Below are 13,649 nucleotides of genomic sequence, written 5' to 3' on the forward strand. Positions count from 1 at the left end.
TGGCACCTTTATTTTAGCCCTGTGAGATGACATTGAACTTCTAACCTACAGAACTGTAAGATAAGTTCATGTCACTAAAGGCACTAAGTTTGTGGTGACCAACCTAGACAGCATATTAAAAAGCAGAGACGTTACTTTGCCGACAAACATCTGTCTAATCAAAGCTATGGTTTTTCCAGTAGCCATGTATGGATGTGAAAGCTGGACAATAAAAAAAAAGCTGAGTGCTGAAGAATTGATGCCTTCAAACCATGGTGCTGGAGAAGACTCTTGAGAGTCCCTTGGACTGCAAGGAAATCAAACCAGTCAATCCTAAAGGAAGTCAGTCCTGAATATTCATTGGGAGGACTGTTGCTGAAGCTGAAGCTCCAATACCTTGGCCACCTGATGAGAAGAGTCAACTCATTGGAAAAGACCTTGATGATGGGAAAGATTGAAGGCAGAAGGAGAAGGGGATTACAGAGGATGAGATGGTTGGATGGCATCACTGACTTGATGGACAAGAGTTTGAGCAAGCTCCAGGAGATGGTGAAGGACAGGGAAGCCTGGTGTCCATGGGGCCACAAAGAGTCAGACATGACTAAGCGACTGAACAACAAAGTTTGTGGTAATTTGTTACAGAAGCCATAAAAAACTAATATTTGTTAACTCTTTAAAAGTGTAGCACATGAGCAAATAATTTAAAGAGAACCTTACCCATTACTATGCTATGGAGTTTGGATGTTACCTGTGGACCATTCAACTGGGGATTAGGAAGCAGGCCAGAGATGGAACCAGACATGTGCATAGAAATCATTCTAGAGGTAATGTGGAAGGTGGATTTGGGTGTAGAAAATAGGGCCACAGCAAGGGAAACCAGGGAGGGGGCTGCTCAAAGACCCAGACTGAAGATGACCAAGCTAGGGGTTGGCATGGGATTTGGGTGAATAGAGTAGAGAGGCTTATGCGGGAGAGGAGTTTTGTAGAGAAAAGGGTAAGGATTCGGTGACCCACTGGGTGCTGATGGCAAGGAAGGAAGGAGCTTCAGTGACTTCAGGTTGTCCAAGTAGGAGAAAGGAGAAACAAGGTTTGAAAGAGGAGGGGTGGGTTGGTGATAAACATTCTTTGTCTTGGACATGTTCTTTTCAAGTGGAGATGTCCGATGAGCAATTGGAAATGCAGATCCTGGGCTCAGTGCAGATGGAAATTTGGGGATGACACAGATGCAGCTGAAGGCTGGGTGTGAATGACAAAGAGCATGTGGAGCAAGCAGTCCACCAGGGAGTCAATCTCCGGGATCTGTGAGGTTCAAATGGCAAGTCAACCAAGAGGAGTCTGAGAAACAAAGAGCAGAAAAATGATTAGGGAGGAGTGGAAAGAGCAAATTAATGGGAAGGGAAGGTTACATGCAGGGCCCTGTTCCAACTCTCATGGGAAGTCCCCTCTTCCACCTGACTTCCCTGTGTCCTGCTTGAGGGCCCAGGGTGTTCACAGAGTCTATCACTCTGTTGTGGCATCTTGTCTTGCTTCTGCAGCATCCCAAGTCCATCCAGAAGCTCAAGCTCCCTTGGGTCTTCTCTCTTCTTGTCATTCCCTGTTCTGAGAACGGGGACATAGTGCCTGCCTCTACCTCCACTCACTCCTGGATCAAAAACCAATCTCAGGGGTTCTGGCAGGCACTGAGAAAGAGAGAGGAAGAGTCTCCAGACCCAACCAGGAAGAGTCTCAAGGGCCCTCTGCACCTTGAAGAATCCAATCCTCTTTAACTCTCTCTGACCTCAGGAGCCAACTTGTTATTGGCCAGAGAGGCAGGGAAGCTCAGGGGAATTAGTGGCCCAGTTCCAACCCACCACTCCCCAGTTGCAGAATCTTGGCCAAGTCCCTGAAGCCTCTCTGAGCTCAATTTCCTTGTCTGTAAATCGGATAATGGTACTACTCTATTGGGCTTCCCTAGTGGCTCAGATAGTAAAGAATCTGCCTGCAATGTGGGGAGTTTGATCCCTGCGTTGGGAAAACCTCCTGGAGGAAGGCATGGCAACCCACTCTAGTATTCTTGCCTGAAGAGTTCCATGGACAAAGGAATCTGGCGAGCTACAGTCCATGCGGTCACAAAGAGTCACGAGCAACTAACACTTTCACTTTTTTCACTACCCTTTCACACCTTCACGAATCACAGCCTTGTGTGTCCCTTGGACTACAAGGAGATCAAACCAGTCAATCCTAAAGGAAATCAACCCTTGATATTCATTGGAAAGACCGATGCTGAAGGTGAAGCTCCAGCATTGGACACCTGATGCGAAGAGAGGACTCTGATGTTGGGAAAGATTGAAGGTAAAAGGAGAAGGTGGCGGCACAGGATGAGATGGTTAGATAGTATCACCGACTCAATGGACATGAGTCTGAGCAAACTCTAAGAGATGGTGAAGGACAGGGAAGCCTGGCGTGCTGCAGTCCCTGGGGCTGCAAGAGTCAGACGCGACTTAGCGACTGAACAATAACACTACCCTATTGATTGTACCCACCTTTCTGCAAGTTGGATAACAGTACCACACAGCATTGTGAGAATTGCTGGATGGTGCACAGAAAGCTCTTAGTAAGTGCCGTTAAGCATCAGATAGGAGTGACCTTAGTGATGAACAGAACAAAACCTGAGGTAACCCCCCCACCCCAGGGCTACTCCAACAACAGTGGGCAGACGTGTGCCTTATATTTGAACACTTAAGAAGCCAGTCTGAAGCCTTTGTTTCCAAATTGTCTGCTCCTAAAGCACTTTCTTTCTATTCCTCTAGAACATTTTATCAGTTCCATCTTCTCATTATTGAAAATAAAAATAAAGAAGTAGTTGAGCTGCTTGGAGAAGCTGCTGCTGGGGTGCGGCTCTTTCTACCTTGATGTTCAGTGGAGCCGTGGGGTCACAGACAGCAGAGGGGGAGATGGAGGCAGGCGTTTGCCGTCCTCTTCTCTTGGAAGCCTGTTCAGAGGCCTAGGGGGAGGAATTGCTGGAGAGGGAGAAGGTGACAGTACAGGAGAGGCCAAGGAAGGGATGGATGCGAGCTGGGGTCCCCTCCGCCTCTGACCTTCGCAGGAGAGATGGGCCTCCATGCATGGGGACCACGTCACCTGCTGATGTGAGGGGAGCGGTGAGGGGAGACCCCAGGGAGCTTGAGGAGCTGGAAGGAGTTTGAAACGCTGCCATGAGGAGGAATCACGTCGGAGGACAGCCAGGGCTCGCACCTGAGGCCCGGCTGGCTCCACAGTGGGAGATGTGCATGCAGGGGTAATTGCCCACCTCTGCTTCCTGGTTACCTGAGCTCTAGAGTTTCCCACAGTCACCCTCATGTCTAACAAAGGTGGTCTTTTACATTTTGAAGTCTTATTTTAAACATCTGAGTGGGTAAAACTTTAAAATGGACGTATACACATAACCTAAAAATGGTGTTACTGCTTTATTATTTGAAAAATCAAAATATAAATGCACTTACAATAAAGCATCTGAAGGCTATTCTCATTACAACAACCGTGTTTTCACACACATGAACCTTCATGCACATGCATTACGCATTACATCGACATACGAATAATCCATGGAAAAGACGACAGGCAGAGCCCACAAAGAGGCACTTCTCTGGTTCAGGGGGTCAGCGTTCCTCCCTGACATCAGCATTCCGGTATGCACGTCTTGATTTCTTTCTCTAAGTCCAGGCCTCGGGATATCTTCCTGGCATTTCACCCCCCAAGCTTGGCAGGACCTGGACCTGCCCCCCGCCCCCACCACCACGTGGCTCCCTGTGGGCTGGCTAGCTGCTCTCCCGCAGGAGTCACTCCCCTTTCTCAGCAGCAAGGGGGCATCCCCAACAAGAGCACACTGCATGGTAATGCCACATACTTTGATTACAATTAGGCCTTGTTGCTAATTAGCATCTACATAAAACAATTAGCAAAATACATTAGCGTGAAATTTCTCTTTTAAAATGCCCCACACAACCCATATTTTTAAATAGTCAGCTGAAGGATAAAGTCCATCAATTGTTCTAAAATCCTGCTGAGCGCCTCTAGTTTGTAGCAGCTCAGCTGGTCTCTCAATGCCCTCAGGAGTGGAGAAAAAGAGAGCAAGCTGGGCAGTCAGGCAAGAAAAAGAAATTTATTAGAGGGAAAACAAGAGGATGACTGACCCTTAAGGAGAATCAGTGTCCTCCCTTTCTGATGGGGTCTTTCTTATACCCTGCCAATGAAAAATTCTCTGAAGGGATGGTTAATTTTTAGCCTGTGCTGAGTCCTGCTGACATGTAGCTGGAGGTCTGAAATCCAGTGGTCTTGTAGCCTTGAGAAAGTAGGGGCCAGTGGGAAAATAGAATGTCATTTGGGCAATTTGGTCAGTCTCAAGGATCACTGTGATTTTATTCTTTGTTTGTGAGGTCAACATAATGAGCCATTTCAACCATAAGCCCCCATGTGGGTGCTATCAGAATGTAGATAGGATCCCACATGTCTGTGGGCTGTAAAATATAAACGGGAAAAGTTTAGCTTCACAATGATTTAAGCAAGACAAATAACTATGAAGTTTCATTGATCATACCCAGTAAATCGACAAAATCCAGTTTACAGCAGTGTCTGGCACTATTGCAAATCAGTGTAGCTTTTTTGGGGGGACAGTCATGCAATAACCATAATACTTTGACCCAGCAATTCTACCCAAGGAGTGAGGACAAAGGTGCGAAAAGAAAATTTTGTGCAACAATGTTCACTGAAGTTTCTCCCTATAAGAGGAGGACATTTAAAACAATCCTTAGCAAACCACGATATGCAGGTACACTGAGAGGTTCGGTGTGGCCACTATGAACTGCATTCATACGTGAAATTTTATACATGAAATAATAAGTGACAGTAAAGGAAGACTCCAACTGAATCAATTTATCACTTGTAATTAAATGAAAACGTATTTCATTTAAGGGACACAGATCATATCAGAAATGAATTAAGAATGAAATAAATAATTGGCATTGAGGTTTTTGTTCTTGTTGCTGTTGTAAAGTTGAGTCCAAAACAAAATTTAATTTATAAAAAAATAAAAAAGGGAGACCCCTAGAGCTCTGTGTGGGCACTGAGCGGCCCCGTGGCCAATGCTATGGGTGCAGGGCAGAGGCTAGCTCAGTCAGGATTTCTCGCCTCGGCACCGCTGATGCCTTGAGACACACGATTCTGTGTTGCGGGGGCTGTTCTGTGCATTGTAGGGTGACCACTATCTTTGCTGGCTCTTACCCACTTGATGCCAGCAGCACCCTCAGGCATTGCCAAATGTCTGACAGTCGAGGATGGGAGACGAAATGACCTGGGTCAAGAACCACTGGAGTGCCCGCTGAAAAGCCACAACTTAGCCACAGGCAGAAGCAGGCAGAGAGCATGAGGGCCGCGGGGAGCCAGGGAGTATGTGACCTTTTAAGAGGTCTGTCCTGATCCAATTAGGACTCCAGAATGACACAGCCTGATTTTGTTTTTCCTTAGCAGATACTTCAAAGTTAAAACACTTTGTGCAGTCTGAGCCCTGTGTCTGTCGGCTTCACAGGGGTGGGTCAGCAAACTTTTTCTATAAAGGACCAGATGGTGACTATTTTAGGCTCTATGGAAGAAACTCTGTCACAACTACTCAGTTCTGTCTGTGTGCAGAAAGCAGCTGGAGATGATATATAAAAGATGAGTGTGACCGCGTCCCAACTAAGTTTCATCAGTAGACACAGAATTCTGTAGAACTTTCACATATCATTCAATGTTATTCTTTATTTAATTTTTTTTTTCTAGTCTTTGAAAATGTGAGAATCATTTTTGGTTCATGGGCCCTTCAAAAACAGAGCCCAGACTGGGCTCGAGGGCCAGTTGGCAGGGACCTGGGCTGAAGCATGCCGGCTGCCGCAGCAATAGCTAAGAGCCATGAGACCTGGGGAAGGGACTGGGGGCGCGGGGGATAACTGGGGGTTGTTGGGCAGACCAGCACAGGCTTTCCCCACAAGAGGCAGGAGCAGCCCTGGGGGTGGCAGGACCTCCCCATCTTCTGCCTCCTTCAAAGCCCCACCCCCACCAGGACCCCCACCCCACATGGTGTTACTCTGTGTTTTATTGCAGCTGCCCGAGAAAGAATGAAGGTACCATCTCTTTTTTGAACCACTAACCGCTTCTCTGCCATTCTTTAAAAATTTTTTCTGATATTACTGTAAAAGAAAGGCTAGTAACGGCACTAATGTAGCTGTTTGCGTGGTTCCCAGAGTCCTAGAAAACTCTAAGGAGAATTTTATCAGTTTTTAATGAGCTTGATAAAACAAGCTTTCCTGTTTGTGTCTTCTCAGTATCTCTCTGACAGCAACAGAAAAAAAAAGCAGATGGCCCTCTCCATCTGCAGCCACAGAGGCAGCGCAGGACCCTAGAGCAGGGACAATCCGGGACCGGATTCCAGGAGAGGAAGGCCCCTGCTGGCTTCTCCCAGGCCAGGCCCCGTGACCTGCTCTGCAGAGCAGTGCTGCTCAGCGTGTTTGCTGGCCTTCCTCGGAAACTTGCCCCCTTTCCTGGCAGGAAACACTGATTCCTGCGAAACCCCCTTGAGCCATCTAGAACAAAACAGAGAACCCTAAATTTCCTAGCCCTCAAAGCTAGCAGAAGTAAATCTGGAGATGTTATAAGGGGGATAATGGAAAAGGGAGAAAGGGATAAAAAAGAAAAGAAACAAGAAATGGGAGAGGGGGAAAAAAGGAAGCGTTTAAAAAGATGCAAAGCTTCTGGGAATGGTGGGAAAAAAGGAGCAGAAGACAGGAGGCAAGAAGGAAAGTGAGAAAGGGAATGAAACAGAGGAAGGGCCAAGGGTGTGGTGCACGTGTGCTAAAGTCAATTCAGTCATGCCCAGCTCTTTGCGACCCACTGGACTGAAGCCCGACAGGCTCTTCTGTCCATGGAATTTTCCAGGCAAGAATACTGGAGTGGATTGCTGTGCCCTCCTCCAGGGGATCTTCCTGACCCAGGGATTGAACCCGCATCTCTTATGTCTCCTGCATTGGCACACAGGTTCTTTACCCGTATTGCCACCTGGGAAGCCCCAGGGCGTGGTATTTGCCAGCTATTCATCAGAAGCTTCAGGTGTTAACGAATGGTTAAGGGAGGGAGAGCAAGGGTAATGGCTTCATCCCTGAAACCCACTTCGATTTGTGACCTTTTCTCTCTCCCCACCATCAAATTCTTGGACTTTAGGTTCAAAAGGGTGTGAGAACAAGACTAGAGGACTCACTGGCACTCCCTGCCCCTCAGCTGGAGGCAGCAGAGGGTTTCTCAGAAGAGAGAGGAATGCGGGGTACCAGGCTAGGGCCTCCTGTGAGCCCAGAGATCAGAGGTGGGTGGAAAGGGCCTGTCTGGGGTTCTGGAAGATAGGGAGTTCACAAGACTGCCCACATCACAGGGTTGGGGAGGGAGGCGTCAGGGCTGAGAGCGCCCACCACAGCCGAGAGTCCCTTTCATTTGGTCCCTTTCTGCTCCCAGACCATAGGCTCCCAGCGCCTGCCCCAGGCATCCTTTATTCCTAGATTTATCAGTGGTCACTGCTCTGTGAACCAGGACTGAGGAATTTGGGGGGTGCTGTAGACACTGGAGACTTAATGAGGAGGCAGCTTTGGGAAAGCATCCTTGCTTGTGCCCATGATAAGGATGCAGTGATTAGAGGAGGGTGGCAAGGGACAGGGAAGAGGGCACATCTCTGCCCAGGGTCAGGCAGCAGACCTCACATTCCCCTGAATATCTGCTGGCACTCAGAGCCAGTCCCAGGATGGACGGGGCATCGAAATCCCAGGTGAGCCTGAGCTCCAAACCCGAGGCAACTCAAAATCTCTAACTTGGGGTGGTTCCTTCTAAAGGTCAGGGGCTGGCACTGGAAATTAATCTTGGTTATCGGAAAGTAAAGCAATGTTTTTGCACACCTGAGTCAGTGGCTTGTGAAGTCTGTGACCACTGCTTGTGGACCACAGCACAGACTTCTCACTCTTGGAGAAAATACCAAGAAAGGTTGATACCTTTCTATCTGGCAAATGCTGGGCTCACCAGGCCCCACTGCCCCCAACCTCACCAGGCTCTCAGCAACCTCCCGCCATGGCCAGACGAGCCATCACCAACACCAGCAAGCCACTGTGCGCAGGGTGTGAGCCCAGGGCCAGCCGCAAGTTCCCAGGGGTCTGCCATCAGCCCTTGGGCTAGAGGTTCCAGTCCAGGTTGTGGGCTCCCCGCTTTGCTGGGTGAAGGCAGAGGAGCCCGGTGTGGGAGCAGCATGGTTACTAAGCATTCCACGTGCCCAGGCCCTGCTTGGCTGCCTCTGGGGAGAGGCCTTTGCAGGATGTGTTCCATAAGCATTCCTGGGCTCCGGGCCAGCATGAGGGACCAGAGTCCCTGTCAAAAAGCCACTTCCATCTACAGTGCCTTTCAACTCCCAGGCTTGGGTACAGACAGAGGGGCAGCAGGGGCCCCCGGAAACTGTTGGCAGGGCTGGGCTATGACCTGGACAGCGGGGCGGACCTGCCGGCCCAGGCGAGCGTCCCTTCCCCAGCGCCCTGCTGAGGCCCTCCCTTGTTCCTCCATCCTCCACTGCAGGCGTGGAGTGGACCAAGGGCAAGAGTCCTGGGTTGGTTGTTGCTGCAGACACTTAAGATTTAATGAGGGTAATGAGGCGTTTCAGGCACTCTATCTGGAAGGCCACCCCACTTGCCGCCTCTGTGTTGAAAGAGAGATTTAAAGCGACTCTAAAGCAACGCCAGCGCTGCCTCAGAGTGGAGTCTAGAGCCAGGGAAGTCAAGGTGATGGGAGAGCCCCTCGCCTCCCAGCAGGTCACCCAAGTGCCAACTAAACAAGGGTCTTCTGGCAACGGGGAAAGTCTCTCCTGGAGCTGTGAGGAGCGGCCCCAGCACAGGCCATGCCCAAGGTCCAATTCCTCGGGAAGGCCACATATGTCTGCCTCCAGTGTATACTGTCCCTCTAAGTCCATCTGCCAGGGGCCTCAGTGACAGCTTGTTAGCTGAACAACAACAACAACAAAATTGTTCTTCGTCTGCAAAGTGCTCAGGCTGATCAGCATCCGTTCTTCTCGAGCAAATTCCACATCTGTACCAACCAAGTTTGGGGGTGTGCAAGGCTTTCTCTAACACAAGCAGGATGGGACGATGCCAAGAAAGCTCTTGTAGACGTACCTTCCCCCTCTGTGTGTCACGCACACTGAGACACAGGGGGATTCAAGCCACGGCAGCTCTCAGACTTCTCTGTGGATTTGCTCTGGAAGTTTTTCAAACACGAGAAATTCTCTGGTTGTCACTGAATTTTTCAAGTATGGGTTTGGTGCTCCTTCCTCACAGAGATGGTCTGGCCCACAGCCCTGGGCGGGAGGGAAAAGCCGCTCTCTGGCTTCTGGGCAGGTCCCCTCTAGCATCCCAGAGCTCAGGCACTGGGGCCCTCTGGGTGGAATCTCGGTTGAAACGGTGGGACAGTAAGGCCTGTTTGGGGAGGCCACGTACTCATTCTTTTCTCCTCCCAAGATATTTTCACAACCCTTTCCAGGATTCTCAGCGGAAACCACTTCCAGAAAATTCTCAAAGTTCACCACCAGCTTGTCAATAAGGTCATTGGGTGAATAACATGGTTTTAGAATCCCGTCTTCTCTGTTCAAAGAGTGGTCAAACTCCTTCAGATTTAGCTTACCCTGGGAAAATGAGAGAGACACGCCCCCAATATTCATTTAGGGGCCACACATGATGTAGACAAAAGCTACTGGGCTTGGGACACCCAAACCCCACCTCTGCACTGCTGCTGCTAAGTGGTCCCCTCCACGGGAGCTTGGCAAGAGTGGCCCATTTCCTGAGAAGAACACACTATATTCAAATAATTTCTTCTTCTAGGGAGCCCAAAGCTATTTTTCATATAATCATGGGTTCTCAAAATCCCAGTGGAGATGGAGGCATCAAAATTAAAACTCTTACAGATGGAAAAACCACAGTCATAAAGACAAATGACTTTCCCAATGTCACCAGAAAAATCAAAGATGGCTTCCTGGCAGGGGCAGGGTCGGACCTCTTTGCATTCCCAGAGCCTAGTTCAATGCCTGGCATATATTGAGTCATTAATAAGTGGGTGCTACAGATAATTCAAAAAACATTTTAGACATCAGACAATACTTCCTATTAATTAATTTACTCTCTTAATAACTTTTGATCAGTGGGAAATGAAATAGGATAATACATGAATGATGAGAGAAGAAAATAGAAATAACAAAAATTTAATTAAATAAATAATAAAATAATTTTAATGTCCATGTTAAAAAAAAGTCTTCTGAGTGGAAATGAGGGCTAATACTAAAAATCCCTGCATCAAGGGATACTGAAAATAGTCCTTCAATAATAAGGATTTAAAGGTTATGCTTGATTGGGCTTATTTCTACTTAACCAAGAAATTAAACCTTAAAAATTTCAGAACAGTTTTCACTTTCAAAATGTATGTGAAGGAAACTTTCTATTATGAATAACTCACAAGAATACCCATTGCCAACTTCTCCAACCTGAGAAGAACAATTTGACGCACCCTGCCCCAGCCTTTGGACGGAAATTCACATAAGCAGTCCCCAGGTGGTTTCTGGATTAATTTGCTCTTGGCTGCTTTTTCAATGGCCTCCAACCTTATAACTGGGCTCTCCTGCTTTCTAACTGGACAGTCAGGTCCTTAAAGGTAAGGCCAGTGTCTTTCTTCTATGGCATCCTTTATAGGACCAGTTCTATGCCCAGCGAACACCAGGTTCTATGAGCCTGGTGAAGCCCTTTCCTCTTGTCCAAAGATTGAGGTCAAAGTTGTTCCAGGAAGGCTGATTCCACTTGTCCTTCCAGCCATTCCCTGGGATGTTTAAACCTCGAGTTCCCCTTATGTGAACCCTGTGCAAATCTCAGCCCAGGACTGCTCCCCACCTGCATCATCCTGTCCACCTCCCATAACCAGCCTGCTCACAATCTCCTTAATAGAAACAGGAGCTTTTACCTTGAAATCATCTCCACACCACGTGGCTATACTGCTTTCAGCAGGGTTGGGAACATCAGGCCAACATAGGTGCTTCAGTTTGCTAATAAGAGAGAAGATTTTAAAACAGGAAGTGAGTCCCAGAAGCATTTTACTTGTACTGCATGGCCAAGCCAAAAGAGTGTTAACCCGCCTTCCAGTGGAGGAGACGCAAGACCCAGGTTCACGTTGGGAAGATCCCCTGGAGAAGGAAATGGCATCCCACATCAATATTCTTGCCTGGAAAATTCCATGGACAAAGCAGCCTGGTGGGCTACAGTCCATGGGGGTCACAAAGAATCAGACACGACTGAGCACACACACACATGTGGGGAACTGTACGGCTCCCTATTGAATAATGGCAAGCTCACAGCCTCCTGATGGAAACTGAGAAAACAAAATACTTTGTTGGGGGAGGGGGGTGAAACTGCAAGTCATTTGTGGGACGTGATGGAGGGAGACCTTTCCCCAGACAAAGCTACTCTTTCCCACTCTCCTGCCACTGCGTCCCCACCCCCTGGTCCTGGTGCAGGGAATCACACTATCATGGAGCCATTTGTTTGAGATTTATTCCCCAGAAAAGGTAACAATCTAAGTCTTATAAGATACCCATATTTTAGAGCAGTGATTCTCAAAGTGTGGTTCCCAACCAGCAGCATCGTCACCACCTGGGAGCTTTTAGGTATGCAAAATGTCCAAGAATTTGTGCTGAAGGTTCAGTTACAATCCACAGGAACTGAGGTTGACTTAGTTTGACCATATCTAAGCACAGCTTGGGCTTCCCAGGTGAGGTCAGTGGTAAAGAACCCACCTGCCAATGCAGGAGTCATTAGAGACGTGGGTTCCATCCCTGGGCTGGGAAGATCCCCTGGAGGTGGGCATGGCAACCCACTCCAGTATTCTTACCTGGAGAATCCCACAGACAGAGGAGTCTGGCAGGCTATGGTCCCTAGTTAGGTCTCTAGGGTCACAAAGAGTCAGACACAACGGAAGTGACTTAGCACACATGCACACGTGAGTGCAGCTTGGCAGAGAAGGCTCACAATTGTGCAGTTCTGGAGACAGAAGTCTACCAGGGAGGGAGCCCGTGACCCTCAGGGCAGAATGAGGCCCCCGGGCGAGAAAGCACAAGACCCTAAAGACAGGCTTCCTTCCCTACAGTGGCCAGAGCAGGCAGGACAAATGGCCTTCAGCCAGCCCTCCAACACTGTGTAAGGACCAGTCTATGCTGGGCATGTGCTAGCCAGTGCTCCAACGCCATGGGCACCCTGCTCCCTACTCTACCTAGAAGAGAAGCTGGCCACCTGGAGACCCTTTGTTGCTGCCAGTGGTCCCCACTAGACACTGAGAGAGAGGATCTTCTCCCCAGTCTCCTCTAGTCTCAATTGCAGAACATAGCAGATAAAGACTGTGAGGCAGCTGGCACTTCCCTGGCTTCAAAAAGTCCTAGGCCTGGTGCATGGGACTGTGGGGGGTGGAGGTCCTCTGCTCCAGTTAGAATTCCAATGTGCCACAGTGTAAGGCACAGGATAAATTCTGTAGCTATGTGAAAAACCAAAAAATGAATGAACATGCCTAAATGGCAGAGTGCCCTCTTCCACCCATTGTGCCTTCTACCCCATTTCCATCCCTGATTTCGAGGGCCCACATTGTTGTCTCCAAACTCACTTGGGCTTTTTGATGCCATATGCCACCGTCAGGATGATGAGAATAAGAAGGCCCCCTCCAACCAGAGAAGTTACAAGAAAAATCTCAAAGACACCTTTGGGAAAAGGAGAACAAAAGTCAGTAGTAGGCTGAGCTCCTTACTTTCTTGACAAAAATCAAAGATTAATATTTCCTTCTAGTAGTTTTATGCAGAGTACATCATGAGAAATGCTGGGCTGGAGGAAGCACAAGCTGGAATCAAGATTGCCGGGAGAAATATCAATAACCTCAGATATGCAGATGACACCACCCTTATGGCAGAAAGTGAAGAAGAACTAAACAGCCTCTTGATGAATGTGAAAGAGGAGAGAGAAAAAGTTGGCTTAAAGCTCAACATTCAGAAAACTAAGATCATGGCATCCCGCCCCATCACTTCATGACAAATAGATGGGGGAACAGGGGAAAACAGTGGCTGACTTTATTTTTCTGGGCTTCAAAATCACTGCAGATAGTGATTGCAGCCATGAAATTAAAAGATGCTTACTCCTTGGAAGGAAAGTTATGACCAACTTAGACAGAATATTAAAAAGCAGAGACATTACTTTGCCAACAAAGGTTCGTCTAGTCAAGGCTATGGCTTTTCCAGTGGTCATGTATGGATGTGAGAGTTGGACTATAAAGAAAGCTGAGTGCCGAAGAATTGATGCTTTTGAACTGTGGTGTTGGAGAAGACTCTTGAGAGTCCCTTGGACTGCAAGGAGATCCAACCAGTCTATCCTAAAGGAGATCAGTCCTGAGTGTTCATTGGTAGGACTGATTTTGAAGCTGAAACTCCAATACTTTGGCCTCCTGATGCGAAGAGCTGACTCACTGGAAAGACCCTGCTGCTGGGAAAGATTGAGGGCGGGAGGAGAAGGGGACGACAGAGGATGAGATGGTTGGATGGCATCACCGACTCAATGGACACAGGT

General features: G+C 48.3%; 1 protein-coding gene across 3 annotated transcripts in view; it reads right to left on the reverse strand.

The window, feature by feature from the left end:
• Positions 1-4,522: 4,522 nt before the first annotated feature.
• Positions 4,523-13,649, reverse strand: part of IL31RA (interleukin 31 receptor A) — a 72,693-nt gene continuing 63,566 nt past the window's right edge. For all 3 annotated transcript variants that reach the window (XM_025270520.3, XM_044932416.2, XM_044932415.2), the window contains exons 13-15: positions 12,700-12,793; positions 11,014-11,095; positions 4,523-9,691 (exon numbers count right to left, since the gene is read on the reverse strand). In XM_025270520.3, the coding sequence (XP_025126305.3) occupies positions 9,245-9,691; positions 11,014-11,095; positions 12,700-12,793 (623 nt within the window). In that variant the 3' untranslated portion in view covers positions 4,523-9,244. The remainder of the gene's footprint in view (positions 9,692-11,013; positions 11,096-12,699; positions 12,794-13,649) is intronic.

The sequence above is a fragment of the Bubalus bubalis genome, chromosome 19 (genome assembly GCF_019923935.1).
Source record: "Bubalus bubalis isolate 160015118507 breed Murrah chromosome 19, NDDB_SH_1, whole genome shotgun sequence".
Taxonomy (NCBI): Eukaryota; Metazoa; Chordata; class Mammalia; order Artiodactyla; family Bovidae; genus Bubalus; species Bubalus bubalis.